We start from the raw sequence: 18,418 nt of genomic DNA on the forward strand, positions 1-18,418 counted from the left end.
TGTACAGTATATATATAAACATTAATTTGCATTCCCACAAAAAAAGGTCTGTTTTATTGCTGTATGTTAATGTCAGATGAAATGTTGTCCTTATCAAATAAGGAATTGAAAAATAAACAGACAAAACACAGAAATGCACCGCCGTACAGACTAATAAATTCATCAATTTAAATTAAGAGAAATTCAGTCATTTTGAATTCACAATTAATGTATTCAGTAATCGAAGTGTGTTAAAAAAAGAAAAAAAACTCATGCGGAGTAGTATCTGGTAACAAATGTTGCATGAAAACATCGGATTTGAGTTTAATCCTGAAGCCAGTCTTCTTTGGCCCAGTCAGGCAGTCGGGTTGAGTATTCAAAGTCAGCTCCTTTGTAGCGTAACGCATGTAGATACATTATCAAATCCTTCTCTTTTGGGTCAGGGCGCACAATTTTACACTCGCCACATAAATTATCTCTGACAAAAGAATTTGATTTTGCAGTTCTTGGGGCTTCATCTGAGATCGAATTCTTTTCTTTTTGAGCACCATTCGTCTCGCCCTCAGACTCGACTGCAGATGTGCTCTTGTGAAGTCCTTGGCTGCCTTCTGCCTTCACTTCACCCAGAGGCACTTTACAGGAACTATCACCACATGCACCACCACTTGACTCAAGTACCGTTATCTGATCATGGTGTTCTTGAGCACCAACCTTACATTCTGTCTTCGGCCCTTGTTTTCCTGAGACCTCTTCATCAGGCAAATCCAACAAGTGCAGACTCTCCTTCGAACGATGTTCTTCTATAAGAGCTTCTAGAAGCTCCTCATCACTCATTCCTACCAGCCCTCCTTTGGCTCTATTAGGACCCCATGCAGAAGACCCATATATGGGATCGTTGAGGATTGGGAAGCCGAGGAACTGAAGATGGACACGAATCTGGTGAGTACGTCCTGTGAGAGGCAGACATCGGACCACACTAGAGCGTCCGTTATAGCTCAGTCTCTGGAAGACTGTGCGGGATTCTTTGCCTTTGGGATCCACTCTGCAAAGGCCCACCCGGAAGGACACTACCAGGATGGGTTCCTCACACACCACCTCACCCTCTGGAAACTCCCCCTCCACACGGCACACATATTCCTTTTCTATCTGTGAAAAACAGAACAAAAGTATGGTTAAATCTCAATGCTTCAAAGTTTAAAAACACTTCCAACAGATATCCATAACTTTTTAATTAATTTTACAAAAAATGGATTGAATACCTATTCTCCCAACCACTAGAATATGGAAATAACTTTTACTGTCCCTTCTGATCACGCTGAAAAGGTGATCCTCTGTATTTTTGTCTAAAAAAAAATCTAAATCAAGTTACATTAGAAAAATTACAATATAAGAAGTCTTTTTTTCTGAGTGATACAATAAACTGTTATCGATTAAAACAAGAACAAATATCTGCCAATGGTTTCAGAAAAAAACAACTTAATTCAAAGGGAAAACAAGATTTCATACACCAATGACATTTGTTTTTGTTTTAGGCATAAAATCTTTTTTTTTTTTTTAAACAAGATTTCATATAATTTTGCATCAAGTAAATGTATTTTAATTTAAGGATGTTTAGATATTTTAATGGGAAAACAAAACAAACAAAAAATACTGAGGAAGACATTCCTCTATTGCAATGCATGCAACATTTAATGCCACTTAATGAATTTTAGATTTTTTTGCTCCGATTTAAGACCTTTTTAAGGCCTTCATTTGTTGAAGGGTGAATTAAGACCCAAAGCAAAATATTGTATATTCTTGTTCTGATATGAATAAGATTGTTTAAAAACTTAAGTACAATTTAAATGTGATGAAATGTCCACTGATATGAATTTGCACAGCTACAATTTTAAAGCATAGTTTATGCAGGGTTCCCACACCTTATTTATTTTTAGTATTCCAGTCGTATGCAGTTATTGAATAAAAAAATTTTTCTTTTGAGAGATTGCATAAACATTTTATTCTTATTCATTAGAATTTTCTTATTAGTTACAAATTACACTAAAGATAAAACAATTTTACAAGATAGTGGCCACATTACCAATTAACTAAATTAAAACGAGGGAACAAATTAATAAAACAGTAATTGGAAGCAGATTATTCATTTGTAGCCACATTATCTATATATTTTTTTGCGGATATCATGTGCAGGGTTCCCTGTTTTATAGCTGAGCAGCACACTTAGAAAAAAAAAAAAACTGTACTGAAAATAGACACTTTCATGACGTTTCCAGGCCTGGAAATCAAACTTTTGAAAAATGCATGATATTTCCAAGTTGTCCATGATTGTGGGAACCATGTTATACCAATTTAAATGAATGCTCCTGGTTGAACACTACTTATTGACAGCATTAAAATCTATTGATCCTCATCAGAATATAATTTTGACTCATCCCTCATTGAAAGAATGAACAAAAAACCCAGTGTTGACAGTTACATACTTACAATGGAAGTTTCTAAGGGAGAGTTGACAAACTGACATAAATAGTCATTTGAAACGGTTTAATTCATGTTAAGAATGTTACTTAACAAAATATCAATATAACAATAATAATTGCAATTTTGACCAAGTTTTAAATTTAATAAAAAAGAAAAAAAAGAATTGAGTAATTGCTTTTCTTAATCCATTTGCCAACTCCTTCTCTATCCATTTGTCAATCAAGCAAAAATAAATAAATAATGAAAATAAAAATAAAAAGAGGCATGTGGGAGCAACCAATACACTTTTTAACAATAAACCAATATGATGTTTAAGACATGGCCTTTCGAAGTCATAGTTTACATACACAATATTTAGATAAACTACATAAAGACATTGACTGTATAAAACACATGCCTGCCAGGTTATACCAGTGTTGTGAGAAGCATATTACAACTTTTATGCACACTTATTTGCTAGTAGTCACGTGCCATGTTTTATGGAGGATGTGTCTTAAAATTAATTAGAAAGTGCATTGGTTCCTCTCAAACTGTCCAAGGGAACTTCAGCATTGTTAACTGTCCAATAAAATGTTTGACTTGATTGGCAAAAGGATAAATCAAAGCAATTTGTAAATGTTTTATAAATGCAATCATTACTTATTACATGCAACTAAATAGGCCTATATTTTTAAAGATGAATTAAACAAACATTTTTAAATGTGTATTTATTTGTTAAATTGAAAAATGATTAACTTACATTTTTTATTCTTGAATTAAAACATCAATAAATTATTTAAATGAGTGATCCTAGTCCTCTATAAGTCTGTACTTCACACCAAGTAGATTTTGATCAATTTTCCAAAGCTCAGGAATGAGTCAAAGTAATTTTCTGTGATGACAGAGCTTAACTTTACTTAACCTACGATTCCTTTAGTAAATGTGAAGGGGGTAACAAACAATGCAGACATTTCAAGACTGTAAACCAAGTAGGCGTCATTCAGAGAGTTTGTCTTACCTGTCTCTCACGAACCATTTCGTCCAGTTTTTGGGATACCTCGAGTGTACGAGCAAACAGCAGCACACCTGAGGTGAGGCGGTCCAGTCGATGTACTGTGTGAAGGCCACTAAGGCCTTTCTCCTTCCCCAGAATGAAGATGACAGTATTGTGACGGTAGCGCCCACAGGGATGCACAGGAAGCGAGCCAGGTTTATCCACCACCACCACTTCACCATCATCCACCAGAACCTCCATGGGCTGCCCGCTCACAGGGGGCTCGTGGCGATGCACGGTGTTCCTCAAAAAGTCATTGTTCTAGACGAGCAAAAGAGATACAAAACAATTAAACAGGACCACATACACAGAAACAGTCGGTGAGCATTGTCACGTGATCTCTTACCTTCAGTGTTATATTCAGGTCATCCACAGGCGTTTCATTCAGTTTAATCCGCCCCTCTTTGACAGCCTCATTGTAGTAGTCCAAAGACTCCGTGCGAAATTCACTCTTGAAAACGTCTAGTAGAGTTTTACCAACCCAACGTCCCTTACAGTAAGTCTTAAAATCGAAATAATAAGGATGCACTTTGCGCAGACCGCCTTCAAAATAGTAGGAGGTTTCCGCAAAATGTTCTTGGCTGAAACTCACACCCGCGTTGCGTTTCTGTGGAGGAGGCACGTACCGCTCTCCGGGACGCAGCTGTTTTCCGCCCCTCTTTCGCTTCTTACCCGGGCCTTGTCTTGCTGCCTGATCCGTCTCCTCATGTTTACGTTTACCGCAGTTTGTTCTAACCGTGCTGTCCGTATCACAGCTGTCTTCTTCCATGGTGGCCCCTTTAGTCTCCATGTCGTTTAACTGTGTGCAGCGCTGTTGTTTTGAGAAATTAAAGGAGACTTGTGCACTATTTCTACTGACATTTAACGCTGTTCGTTGAGTTCCCAGAGTTTTAACACTCACGGTTTTGTTCCGATACAAGTGTCTCAGGAAATTATTGTTTTCTCTTTTTACAAAGCAAAGTAATGAATTGAAACCTGCTACCTTCCCCTTCACACACGTGAGCCATGCCATCCAGCGGTTCAATGACAATGTTGTTTCCGTCTTGGGTTGATGACATCACTGTGACGTCACGTGTTTGCGAATTATTTGCATGTTATCGGTGTAAAATCTGCTTTCATTTTATTTTTTTCTGAGCCTGATGAAATTTACCGTATACATATTATTCCAAGCTATTTTTGCCTGAAAAATGGATTGCTTCTTTTTTTATTCAATGACAATAGTCAGCTAATTTCATCTCTTTCACACAATATATATGCATGCATGTTTTTCCCCCTACATTATGTTTTAATGCAGTGCTATATATTGTTATATTTCTTGGCAATTAAAAAAGTGTATATGATAGTTCATAAAACACATAACATAGATTTGTAATTTGTAAAAAATAAAAATAAATAAAACAAGGCTTTGTATTGTTTACATTTAATTGTGTACATTTAGCATGTAGATTATGACAGCATTTCTTAGATTAATTAAAAATGTAAATCAAATTACACACCTGATTAGACAACAGCAACACTTTAACTAAACACCTGACTCTGATCTGACAGAATTAAAAAGAAAAAAAAAGAGAATACATTTTTAAACTCATTCTTAATTTCAATAGCTAAACGTATTTTTGTTTCCCATTTATTTAAGCCTTGACATGTAAATGAGTGAGTAGTGAGACATCAAAATAATTCATCAAAAGGTAGCATGGTAGCAGTTACATTTAGAACTGTACTCTATTTTGATTGCTTCTTGCTGTCTAGTATGTTAAAGCTGAACACACAACCACTTATAAAGCATACTGAGATCACAAGCCTTAGATATGGAAGCTCTTGCTCCCTCAGTTTAAGTATGTGAAGGGACAAATTACAGCATTGATTTCAATCCACTGCTGCATTTGAACTTCAGTTTTTAGTCAAGAATCCGAATGATCCAGGCGAGTGTGTTGCTAGGCAGCAGGTGAGATGGGATGAGAGGTCTTCCCTCAGCACTAAGGGCTTGCTGAACCACAGCACCAGCGCCATCTCCTGCAGGGGCAACCATACTGCAATCAGAGCTCATCACTGGGAAGAGAAACAAATGTGATGAGCTACAGTGCAATATAAATCACTGCGTTCTGAATCTGATTCATCTCATAAGGACTGATACATACCTTGGCCACTGGTGGTGTTTGTCTGTCAGTGGGACATAAACCACACCCATCAGCGCTTTCCTGAGGAAAGTGCCATCGCTCTGACGGTCATACTGCTCGAGAACTTGGCTTCCACCCTCCGGGCCCACAGGCAAAACAAGTCTCCCACCTGGTTTCAACTGTTCCAAGAGCTGTTGATGCACATGTTTAAATCAGACCACTGGAGGCTGTATAAACAACAATTAAATCAAATGCATAATGTGCATACAGCTTTAGGGAGTGTAGGAGCAGCTGCTCCAACATGAATGGCATCATAGGGGGCTTCATCAGGAAAACCTAACCGTCCATCACCCACTGCAAAAAAGGCACAACACAAAAAAATATTTAAAACATTCTTATAATTTCAATAGCAATATTCATAAAATGCAAACAAACAAGTCAATTTGGCAATGTTTGTGCTTCTTGTACATGTATAAGAAATAACACAATTTATTTGAATCTATTATTTTAATCCCTCACCCACTAATTTAATTCGGCCAGAGGCAAGCAATTCTGGATCGTCCGCCTGGACATTTTTCATAGAGGCTTGCACCAGCTCATCTATGTGCTCAATTCCCACTACCTTTCCAGAGGGCCCTACCTGCAGTATAAACATAGTTAAACATATTGAAAAACATACATACATACATATACACTCACCTAAAGGATTATTAGGAACACCATATTAATACTGTGTTTGACCCCTTTTCGCCTTCAGAACTGCCTTAATTCTACGTGGCATTGATTCAACAAGGTGCTGAAAGCATTCTTTAGAAATGTTGGCCCATATTGATAGGATAGCATCTTGCAGTTGATGGAGATTTGTGGGATACACATCCAGGGCACGAAGCTCCCGTTCCACCACATCCCAAAGATGCTCTATTGGGTTGAGATCTGGTGACTGTGGGGGCCATTTTAGTACAGTGAACTCATTGTCATGTTCAAGAAACCAATTTGAAATGATTCGAGCTTTGTGACATGGTGCATTATCCTGCTGGAAGTAGCCATCAGAGGATGGGTACATGGTGGTCATAAAGGGATGGACATGGTCAGAAACAATGCTCAGGTAGGCCGTGGCATTTAAACGATGCCCAATTGGCACTAAGGGGCCTAAAGTGTGCCAAGAAAACATCCCCCACACCATTACACCACCACTACCAGCCTGCACAGTGGTAACAAGGCATGATGGATCCATGTTCTAATTCTGTTTACGCCAAATTCTGACTTTACCATCTGAATGTCTCAACAGAAATCGAGACTCATCAGACCAGGCAACATTTTTCCAGTCTTCAACTGTCCAATTTTGGTGAGCTCGTGCAAATTGTAGCCTCTTTTTCCTATTTGTAGTGGAGATGAGTGGTACCCGGTGGGGTCTTCTGCTGTTGTAGCCCATCCACCTCAAGGTTGTGCGTGTTGTGACTTCACAAATGCTTTGCTGCATACCTCGGTTGTAACGAGTGGTTATTTCAGTCAAAGTTGCTCTTCTATCAGCTTGAATCAGTCGGCCCATTCTCCTCTGACCTCTAGCATCAACAAGGCATTTTCGCCCACAGGACTGCCGCATACTGGATGTTTTTCCCTTTTCACACCATTCTTTGTAAACCCTAGTAATGGTTGTGCGTGAAAATCCCAGTAACTGAGCAGATTGTGAAATACTCAGACCGGCCCGTCTGGCACCAACAACCATGCCACGCTCAAAATTGCTTAAATCACCTTTCTTTTCCATTCTGACATTCAGTTTGGAGTTCAGGAGATTGTCTTGACCAGGACCACACCCCTAAATGCATTGAAGCAACTGCCATGTGATTGGTTGATTAGATAATTGCATTAATGAGAAATTGAACAGGTGTTCCTAATAATCCTTTAGGTGAGTGTATATATATATATATAAATATACACATAACATAATATAAGCACTGATGGGTGTGGTTTATGGGTTTATAATACTATATACAGTACAGTTTGGAAACATTACTATTTTTAACGTTTTTGAAAGAAGTCTCTTACGCTCATCAAGCCTGCATTTATTTGTTAAAAAATACAGAAAAATATTGGGAAATATTATTACAATTTAAATAATGGGTTTCTATTTTAATATACTTAAAATTTATTTCTGTGATCCGGAGCTGAATTTTCATCAGCCATTAATCCAGTCTTAGTGTCACATGATCCTTCAGAAATCGTTCTAATATGCAGATTTATTATCAATGTTGGAAGCAGTTGTGCTGCTTAATATAGCCTTTGATACTATTTTTCAGGAATCTTTGATGAATAACAATATACACAAGTAATTTTTCAGTTTAAAAAAAAGAAAAAGAAATTAATACTTTTATTCAGCTTTTATTGATTAAAAATGATGGTGAAGATTTATATTGCTGGAAAAAAATTATATTTTGAATAAATGCTGGGTTTTTTTCTAATCCTGAAAAAAGTATCACAGGTTCCAAAAAAACATTAAGCAGCACAACTGTTTCCAACACTGATCATAACATAGTATCAAATAAGCATATTAGAATGATTTCGGAAGAATTGTGTGACACTTACAACTGTTTCTATATTTTTTGAAATAAATGCAGGCTTGATGAGCATAAGAGACTTCTTTCAAAAACAATAAAATAGTAATACTTCCAAACTTTTGACCGGTAATGTATATATAGGACTAATATACTGTATATTTGGAGTATACCTGCATTTCTTCTTTTTCTGATTATTTGCAACAGATATTTGTTTTTATAAAAAATGGGGGGATACATTTTTTTTTATATATCAAAAACTTTCATGACATGCTAAAACAAGACTGCACTCACCATTCTGGCAAAGCATGCAGTCAGATACCCACTTCCTGAACCCACATCCAGGGCTGAGGCTCCTTCTTTTAACTTGTCACTGAGAACCTCAAGAGCATGTGCATGCTGCACAAGCAATCATTCATTAGAACATATTAAATATGACAGTTACATCTACTTTTAGAAGGGGTTGTTTGACTTACCATATGCGGGGCACTGATTGTAGCTTTGAATCCTTTATAGAGAGAAAAAAAAACAATGTGTAAGTGAAAAATGGCTCTGCACTCTTTTCAGTTTACTTCATCTATTTTGAAAGCAACATGCCTGCTGTTGAAAGAAATCACCTATGGACTGGGGAGAATCAGCATAAGGGTGGTCTCTGGAATAAATCCCTCTATCGGTGGCAAGCATAGCATTAAACACTCGGTCACTGTGGATGACTCCATGATCTGTCACAGAAAAACACATTAAACTCTATGCTAGTAAATCTATATCCATTAAATTATATAAATCTGTGTATTGACATACATACGTACAATGACATCCACGTATTGTTTTTATATGACTATCTCTGTCTATTTATATATCTATCTCTCCACTAACCTCTCAAGCGAGTGATGAGCTCTATATGTGTTTTGCCACTAGAGATCCATGCCATGGTTCTGGAGAGCAGCAAACCCATAGGGACCGCTACTGCAGCCAGTCTGAGCACAGTCTGCATTGCCTGACCGGCACCGCCCTGCAACAAATCACATTTTTATTTCTTGTTCATTCCACAAAAATAACTTTCATGTCCAGACAGTCTGTAAATTCACTCTGAGATACACCTGACCTGAGTCTTCGGTTATTACCCTGCTGAAAAAAACAACTTAAACAACTTATTCTTTGCCAAGCTGGTCTACAAAATCTATAAATACCTTTTAATCCAGCCAAAAGAGCAGCCTCATCTAGCTGGGAGAAATAAAAGCAGAAAACCTAGGCTTTTTCCCCCCAGCAGGGTACATTGAGAGTTCTTAAAAGGATATGCATGATTTTTGTGTAAATTAAAAACTAAACGAGTAATTGAATTTGTGATTCATGTTATACTGTGTTTGCTCCTTTTAATAGCTTTAATGTCTGGATACCTGTCTTTAGACCTCAGACCTCAGATGCGTCCAACATGCGTCCTTGATTCAGGTCAACAAACGTGAGAATCGGATCTGACCTAAATGTTGCAAGCCAGACAGCAAATAGACAGTGAAATAACCGGAAATAACAGAAGATTATTCTGTACGCAACAAACTGGGCTTTAAAATGTTATACGTAGTTTTCTTATTGCACAACTAAAGCATCACTGAGCAATAAAAAGAACAATATGCAGCACCTCAAGCATAAATTTACACAATTTTGTTTTAAAATGCTAGGTAGACTAAATGCATAACTGTCAAGACAGATCAAATGTCTTACTTGTAAAATTCGACCCGATGTCAACGTGCTGAAGAAGTAAACGGAAGTAGCGTTTCCAAACGTATCTCTTCGACCAATCGCATTCACGGAATAATTGACGGACAGGTGTGACGGCCAATCATATTCGATGGATAATCCCTGCCGGTTACGTGCATCTCAGTTGTAGCAGAGAAGGCAAAGCAATCGGAAGTATGGGTTTTACATGCTAACCCTTGAATTTATTTATCCTTTTAATGTGTCATTTTAAGTCTGTGCTGCGTTGAGAGCATTGTACTTTAAGGTAGGCACCCACTGCTTTAGTTTTATGACTGATAATGTTCTACAGCTCCATTATGCAGGCTTGCTTAAGAGCTAGTAATGTCAACAGTCGTTAAGATTTTTGAGACCTTGCTATGTAAACAACCAGCAAATGAACGCTATTAAAATGTTGCATTATTTATTCACAGAAAACTTGACAGGCCTGCCTTTTTTATTTTTAACCCATGATTGTTGATATCCCATGAATAACACGCGAGTTTGTTTATAACTTATTTTTCATTCAGAAACGTGATGATCGACGACATCGAAATCCATGCGGCCCGATCTAGTGGAGAACTGTGGTCTGAGATCTGCTCAAGTCTCCCAGAGCCTCAGGAACATGATGGTGGGCAATTTACAGACTCATTTGAGCCTTCCTCTCCAGGCAACCCACATACAAACTCCCCCAGAGCATCTTTCAGCCCCTGGGAACCAATGGCTGACTCTGACATTTACATTGCCAGTTTAGGTACAGGGAATTGCATTTGATAATCATGTTATTTAAATATGGTCTGTTGATTTGTTCTCTAAGAGCGTGTTATGTTCCTACTGTTCAGAAAATCGATTGAAGAGGATCAAGGGACAATCGAATGAAGTTACATCAAGGGAAATGCTCCGTTCCTTGTCCCAGGCTAAAAAGGAATGCTGGGATAGATTCCTCCATGATGCCCAAACCTCAGAACTGTTCCAGGAAGGAAACTTCGATCAGAGGTTAGGATGAGGCATCTTGAACTATTCACCCTCGCTTATATCTGCAGAATGGATCATTGTCTACAAGTATTGTAAAAATTCAACTTATATCATTCAGCTCACTTTAATTGTAGATTATAACCAATTTGAATAACATCTCTTTGTTAATTACAATTAGAAAGAAAAATATTACATTATTATACTTTATTCAGCAAGGATGCATTAAGTTTATCAAAAGTGACAAATCCATTTATAATGTTACAAAATATATCTATTTTGAATAAATGAAATATTCCCATGATCCTGGGAAAAATTGCATCATGGTTTCTATAAAATATTAAACAGCACAGCTGTTTTCAACTTTGGTAATTTAAAAAAAATGTTTCTTGAGCACTGAATCAACATATTAGGATGAGTTCCTGCTGTTAATAATGGTACTTTTTCTCATTATATTTGGACCGATCCTTTAATAATGACTGTTTTAGGCACACCAGCACTACAAATTTTCGAGCTCAAATCCTTTTAGCTAACTTATCAATGTTGCAAACATCTCAATTTGTAAACGCAGCGTTCACACTTGTAACACTTTACTTAACTGTCACCCCCTTTTTTGAGCATAGACTTGAAATTGAACTGTCCAAACTGAAATGTTGATTCATGAATGCTTTAGAATACAGACCCAAGGTTGGTCTCTTTTTAAAGAAGACACTTAGAAGATTATTGCTAAAGAGTAAAATGAAAGATGTAAAAAAAAAAAAAAGTTATAGAAGTTTACTGTAAAGCAGACATACTGTACTAAACATTTTATGTTTTATACAAAATATATATTTTACAAAATATTTCATATTTTTCTAAAACTGTTATAAAAAAGCCACATATCTAACCAAGTTGTGTTCCAAATTTGAAGTTGATAACACAAAAATTGAAGTTCCCATGAGATGAGAAAGTGCCAAGTTACTGTAACAGTTAAGGGGTTAAATTGCAAGTAGTGTTGCTTAAATTAATTTTAAGTTCCATGTTCTTTCATCTATTATTCAATTTGCTTTTGCTGTGTTAAATAATGGTATCAAATCAATATATTTTAGTTGGGTATCGTATCAAAGTCATCATTTTGGTATTGTGACAAAACACTACTGAAGACTTAAAGGGATGGTTCGGCGTAAAATCAACCTAGGGTCCTTTGCACCCTAACCTCAAGCCAAACACCCCCCCAGAAGCCTTTTTTTGTAGTGTAACGACGCCCAGTTCCAGGAATGCACTAATATTTTGTTGGTAGTACCAGTTTGCAACAATTATTAGTTAACACTAAGTTGTTTACACTTAGTGAAAAAATAATCATTCGTCATTACACTACATCCTTATGCATCGCTTTCTGCCAGGACTTTTACATGCTTTTCCCAAATCACTGAAGTGACGTCGACGTCCGGGTTAGCGGTAGCATGAGCCGTCAAGCAAGTGTTATTTAAATAAACTCCTGATGTACTTACAAACTTTCCAATGCCTCGTTTTATGAGTACAGAACCTATTTGTACTACTGTAGAAGTTTGGTACCATTACAGGCTTTATTACTGGGGTAATTTACGAGATACACTAAGCCATCCGGCTGATATCTCTAGATAAGCTCTAACTTTAATAATGTTCAAATAAGGGAAAACAGGCTTCTGGGGGGGTGTTTGGCTCGAGGTCATGGTGCAAAGGACCCTAGGTTGATTTTACTCTGAACTATCCCTTTAAGTAATGGCTGCTGAAAATTCAGCTTTATTTTAAAATATATTTTAAAACTGTAATAATATTTCACAATGTTTTTTATCGTATTTTTGATTAAAAATAAAATGCAGCCTTGGTGCGCATTTTAGACTTCGTTCTAAAATCTTAGCAACCCCAAACTTTTGAATGGAAGTGTAATATATAACAATCGTGCATGTAACAGTGCCTTTTACTGAGAAAAGGCATAAATTAATGGAATAATTGTGTGATGTTGACTATAACCTCTGCATATTTACTCTTCCAAAAATAGGGCCATTCCTCTATACCAGACTGTTTCAGCATATATCATTTCTTGAATTTCTCACTGGAATGGTCTACTTTAGATTACACAGTAAAATGTCAGGGGGAAGGTCATGACTCTGACTTGGCCAATCTAAAAAACTTAATTATTTCAGCTTGAACCATTCTGTTGTTGACTTGCTCTTGGATTGAGTCTGTGAACCAACATCGCCTGTAACAAGTGCAAAATATGTTTTGCTACTTAGCCAGATAAGATGCCCACATATAACTCCCATGTTTGTTTTAAGAGCCTGTTTTATTAATAATTATGACTTGGGTCAAGATTTTAGGAGCCATTCATTCTGATTATGTTGAACAAATGCCATTTATTTCTATGGTCAAATGATTTTAGTGTGCATGTAATTATTCTGTGTTGTCTTTCATGCAGTGCTTTGGAGCAGTTCAAGCGCTGGATGTCTCCTGAAAGGGTGGCCATCAATGCAGAGGAGCTGGAGTTACTTCTTTTGCCCACACAGAACAGTGAGGCTCTTGCTAGCTCAACCCAAACTGACAAGCCATGTGAGGAGGAAGAGTGCCCAAGCCCAGAGAAATAATCACATTCCAGCGATAACCTGACCAGCAGTATTAGGGGAATGAAGAGTATATGGGCTCTTGTTGTGGAAAGCAACTAAATTATGATCCATTTAATGGGATCATTTGTTTCACATAGATAAATGAAGGTGACTTCAGTTGTTTGTCTCCCTCAATCCAGTTGTCAATTCAAGGTACATTACTGCATCCTTATATTGAAAGAAATACACGAGTGATTAAAAAAATAAAATCTCTATCTTGGAGACATTTCAGAAGTCATGTATATTCTGAACAAAGAAAAAGAAACAGCCAGACGAACTTCACTACGTTATCATGAAACATTCCATTTATGTATCATCAAATGAATTTTATTATTTACTTGTGATTTTCTTTGCTATTTACTCCTTTCCTGTAGTATTAAAACTTGTATACACTAATCCAAACATACATTTTTTTCATTACATTATTTCATTTACACATTTGTATGAATTGATAATCTAATTTCTGGCAGGTTCATTCTCCTGAATTTAAATGTAGGTTAGTGGACTAAATTAAACATGAGTAGAGAATGTTAAGTGTTTCTAAACATGTTAGTAACTGTTCGCTTTATTCTAAAAGGATAATAAAATCTTTGAAGGAGCCGTAATGAGATTCCTTTGTGACCTTTGTAGTGATGCATACTGATATGTTTGCCCAGCAGTAACCAATAGACGTCACTATTGTTGAATATGGATGAGTCACCATTAGGGCATTCCTGTCATTTTATTCTGGAAGCATTATTGCCTTGTTCCTCAGCTGACCTATTTAATATAAAATGTTATTCATATTGTGTGTGTAAAATTAATTCTTTATTGCATGAGTGCTATATTTATTATTAAAATGTATGTTTTCTGCTTCCAGTTTCTTCCTCAACATCATAAGTTGTTGTTGAGTTAGTTTACAATATATTTGATTGCCTTCCTCGATACATTAATGAAGCTGGGGGAGAAAATCCAACATTGGTCAACGTCTCTTTTGACGTCCGTTTTCTGTCTCATTTATTTATTTATTTATTTGTAAGGGTAGTTCTTAAATTACTAATACGAAAACTGTATGGTTGTGTCTCAAAACCTCGCGAGCTGCTGCGCGTTGGACATTAGAAATGCTCGATTCGTTAAAACGCAGATATGAGGTCCAAAAAGTGTCTTGGCAGGCAGCTCAGTTCTGTATTTTAATTAAATGTGTTCATTTTTAATGAAATATTTTTTTATTTAACATGGTTCTTATTTTTGTCGATTTTATTTCTTTTTATTTGTTCAATTTATTTGGTTACATTTATTTATTTAGCAGATGAGGTCTGAAATCGTGTTGGACCCATGTAATGGTTCATGATAAGATTATGTAAGCACTGGCAGGCTGGTCGTTACTGAAGGTTCCTCACACTTATTGCGCATTGACGTGTAGAAGGACGCGCGTGTCTGGTGGCGATCTTCGCGCCGAATGTATAGCCTACACAAGTTGTGAAGCTTTCAAGAAGGACATTTACAAGGGTCGCATTTAATAGAAAACGTAGTGATTTTCTCAGTCTGTGAAGAAGTCTTACCTGTATCCTTTTATAGAGTAAGTGCTTTTGGATCATGCATCATCCACTGAAGAAGTGATCAAGAGGACAAAGGTGGGCAATTCATCCTTATTGAAATAATGCTGTGTGTGTATCGCAATAATGTTTTAATTAGAAAGCTAAATATAGTCATACTAAACAATCTGACAATGTTGCAAGGATTTTTAATTGATTAATCAGTAAATCAATAAGTGTCTGTAAATGCAAATATGCAGAATTACAGTCGTAAGAATATTTTGAACTTGAAAACATGCATTTGATGGATGTTAGATTAAATGATTGCTCATCATTTTTTATAATTTCATTCATTCAAAGAAGTGTTTCGTCCTCTAAACTCATTTATCATCAGGGGAAAATATGTGAAGTTAGGATCGTTGCTTATCTCACACTCTTGAGTTAGCCTATATGGAATTGAATCTGACTTTTAGGTTTGTGGGCAGTGACTCCACCATTACAACTGTTAAATTGCCTCTCTCTCTAGAGCTGAGAGAAGGATCTTAGTAATGTAACTGCTGTCTTGTTCATTTAGACTTGAGGTGTACTGCTATTCATACAGTTTGGTGGGAAGCAGCATCATTTTGTGATGATCCAACAGATCAGATCACAATTACTGTATTCTAATTGAATGCAACATGCAGGACTTTGCCAGTCTTACAATGTTCTGTTCATGTTCAGAGTGAACACTCAATGGAAACTGCCGTTATTTCAACTGTTAATGGCTTTTCAGCAAAATGCAAACAGTTAAGCCATCTATTGAATTAGCTTAAATAATAAGCAGGCTCTGATGTTTTCTTGTTCTATTATTTCTTCTTATTCCATTGATCCTCTACAGTTAACACTTGTAAATCGAACATCTTGTAAGGGTCCTCTAACAGATAGAAGCCAAAATGCCTGCTGAAGTTATTCAGTCTTAGCCAATTTTAAAGTGACTTCTTACTCACAAGTACGTTCAAATGGTTGTTCATGGAATTTTATTTCAAAGAGATAAAAGTGGTTCCTCCTCGGTACACCAAATGCACTGTAGATTTCAGAAAATGATGAAAGACTTAAACGTTTTGCTATCTCTTGTGTAGAATCTTGCAATGATTGAAGTCAAAAATAATAGAGCAGAGTCACGAATCACTTCAAGATGATATTTGTACATCTTGTCACTTATGTGAGGTCAGAGAACCGATCAAAGAGAAGATTTACTTGCTATATTTTCTGCAATACACCATGGTCTGTTCATTTAATCAGTATAGTTGTAGATTACTTTGCCATTTAAGTCTTTCCTTTATATGAAAGATTGGTCTTGTTCTAGAGACATAGAGTACATGACCTATCCACTTTAAATTACACAAATAATCCATCCAATCCGGTCTGGTGTGGTGTAGTGATCTGTTGATTTCACAAAGGACATTTAGATCTAAAGAGTTACTGAACTTGTTTCAGACCAAAATGCTTCAGCATTGGTTCTCAAAAATGGGTCCAGATTTCTTAAAAAACGCTTACCTCAAAATTCCAAATGAGATATAAAATAAAATTTTATATATAGGCTACATTGTTTACATTTCTATTCAATTTATTTCAAACAGGTGTCTGTTTGCTGTCATCACACCATGGACTATCTCCATAACGAATCGTGGATAAACATGTCTTTAGATGCATCTGCGTCTTCGTTCAGTGGACTCCAGCTCCTGATGGACCTGAAGCCGCTCTTCATCCCTCTTTATGCCGTGCTAGTCCTGGTAGCGTGCTCTGGAAATCTTCTCCTCCTCATCCACATCGGACTGAACAAGAAACTTCACAGCACCACAAACTTCCTCATCGGAAACCTGGCCCTGGTTGACCTGGTTATGTGCCTGTTCTGTGTTCCCCTGACCGCGTTTTACGCCTTTGATGAGCGCGGATGGGTTTTCGGCCAGTTCATGTGTCACTTTGTTACCCTGATGCAGACTGCGACTGCGTTTGCGGCAGTCCTGTCATTAACCGCCATTGCGGTGGACCGATATGTGGTGGTCGCCTACCCTATTCGGCGGCGAGGAGGTCGTTCCTTCTGCGTCTGGTTGGTGGTCAGCGTATGGCTCTGTGCTTTGGCAATGTCCACCCCCACTGCTTTGCACACGGTGTACCTGGATCTGAGTGCAACTGGCCACGAAATGGCAGTTTGTGAGGAGTTCTGGCACGAGGAGGAGCTCGGTCGTCTAATATATTCATGTTTCTTCCTGCTTCTTTCCTATTTTGTTCCTCTAGCAGCAGTTTCCATTTCCTACTGTGCAATCTCCTGCCACCTGCAGCACAGAGCTACTCGGCTCATGGCCGCTACGCCTTCCAACCAGGAAAAGTGGGGGCGCAAGAGGCGCAAGACTTTCCGTCTCCTCCTGGTGTCTGTGCTGTCATTCGCATTCTCCTGGCTCCCCTTGCAGGTAGTCAACCTCATTCGCGACCTGGACACCGACTTCGCCATCCTGAGCAAGAATCACGTCAACGTGATACAGGTGTCGTGCCACTTGTTAGCCATGAGCTCGGCTTGCTACAACCCCTTCATTTATGCTTCTCTTCACAAGAAGTTCCTGTCATTTCTATGCCAGAACATATTTCAGAGAAGAAAACCTAATCGTACTCAGAGCAGCCTCACAAACTCCAGCCGAATGATCCGCATGAATACTTCTAGTACTCAAGCTGACATTCCCATGGCCATTAGTAAGATCTCACAAGATTGAATGTGCTCCACACAGTTGTTGCTTCTTTAGGTTCTAGAACAGTCTGAAGGCAAATTCTGTACCATCACAACTGTTTTGTTAAACCAATGACTCTTTTCTTAAAGCTATATATGAAAATCTTCATTGAGCCCTGAGGGAAAATGTTAGCCTGGGAAAACCTAGACAACTTCTGGCAAATTTAGATTTGCTCTGCAAGTAGTCTGGCAAAGATTTCTAATCAGTCGAAATCGCGGCACCAATCAGAAAAATTGGGGCGGGCTTTACACAATGACGATCGCTCTGATTGGTTTTAGGTTTATCCAATTGCAGAGGCTTTTGAGCGACGTCCATTGGTGAAGCGCACCAACTTTTAAATGCATTATTATATTCAAATTGCAAACACATGAGGACAGTCTCCATGAAAGACCCACTGGCAGATGAACGTGCTACTACATTTCTCTCCGAAACGGTAGGGAATTAAATTAGATTTAATAGAGGATTTTAACTGTGACACGATGATTGACAGGGCAGTTTAAGTGACAGGATGCACGCGACAGATCCGTCCGATAAAGATGACAAAGTAGTATGTCCCAAAGCTTGCCTACTTTTTTGCTACACATTCAAAAGTAAATACCTTTTCTTCACAAAAAGAGTACATACTTTTATGGCGTAGTGTAACTTAGGCGAATTGGGAC

The 18,418-nt window shown here is 37.5% G+C and overlaps 4 protein-coding genes across 7 annotated transcripts; 2 read left to right on the forward strand and 2 right to left on the reverse strand.

The window, feature by feature from the left end:
- Window positions 1–25: 25 nt before the first annotated feature.
- rpusd2 (RNA pseudouridine synthase domain containing 2) lies at window positions 26–4,543 on the reverse strand. Its single transcript, XM_084096271.1, has 3 exons — window positions 3,837–4,543; window positions 3,455–3,751; window positions 26–1,125 (listed from the first exon to the last, which is right to left on the reverse strand). Exons 1-3 carry the CDS (start codon window positions 4,500–4,502, stop codon window positions 304–306), a joined length of 1,785 nt encoding a protein of 594 aa, XP_083952397.1. The 5' UTR covers window positions 4,503–4,543; the 3' UTR covers window positions 26–303.
- A 351-nt stretch (window positions 4,544–4,894) lies between these two features.
- On the reverse strand, window positions 4,895–9,946 carry pcmtl (l-isoaspartyl protein carboxyl methyltransferase, like). Of its 4 annotated transcripts, none has more exons than XM_084096407.1 (11): window positions 9,879–9,946; window positions 9,557–9,636; window positions 9,350–9,383; window positions 9,036–9,171; window positions 8,777–8,881; window positions 8,636–8,667; window positions 8,454–8,558; window positions 6,127–6,247; window positions 5,876–5,961; window positions 5,629–5,798; window positions 4,895–5,503 (listed from the first exon to the last, which is right to left on the reverse strand). In XM_084096407.1, exons 4-11 carry the CDS (start codon window positions 9,151–9,153, stop codon window positions 5,467–5,469), a joined length of 774 nt encoding a protein of 257 aa, XP_083952533.1. In that variant the 5' UTR covers window positions 9,154–9,171; window positions 9,350–9,383; window positions 9,557–9,636; window positions 9,879–9,946; the 3' UTR covers window positions 4,895–5,466. The 4 variants fall into 4 exon arrangements, with proteins under 4 accessions (XP_083952533.1, XP_083952535.1, XP_083952532.1 ...); XM_084096409.1 differs by having other exon boundaries at window positions 4,895–5,539; XM_084096406.1 differs by lacking the exon at window positions 9,350–9,383.
- Window positions 9,947–10,017: 71 nt separating this feature from the next.
- ccdc32 (coiled-coil domain containing 32) lies at window positions 10,018–14,088 on the forward strand. The gene is made up of 4 exons (XM_084096410.1): window positions 10,018–10,158; window positions 10,421–10,644; window positions 10,733–10,886; window positions 13,300–14,088. Exons 2-4 carry the CDS (start codon window positions 10,428–10,430, stop codon window positions 13,463–13,465), a joined length of 537 nt encoding a protein of 178 aa, XP_083952536.1. The 5' UTR covers window positions 10,018–10,158; window positions 10,421–10,427; the 3' UTR covers window positions 13,466–14,088.
- A 2,543-nt stretch (window positions 14,089–16,631) lies between these two features.
- On the forward strand, window positions 16,632–18,062 carry prlh2r (prolactin releasing hormone 2 receptor). Its single transcript, XM_084097507.1, has one exon. It carries the CDS (start codon window positions 16,641–16,643, stop codon window positions 17,742–17,744), a length of 1,104 nt encoding a protein of 367 aa, XP_083953633.1. The 5' UTR covers window positions 16,632–16,640; the 3' UTR covers window positions 17,745–18,062.
- The last annotated feature ends 356 nt before the right edge of the window (window positions 18,063–18,418 follow it).

The sequence above is a fragment of the Abramis brama genome (genome assembly GCF_963993115.1).
Source record: "Abramis brama genome assembly, chromosome: 21".
Lineage (NCBI taxonomy): Eukaryota > Metazoa > Chordata > Actinopteri > Cypriniformes > Leuciscidae > Abramis > Abramis brama.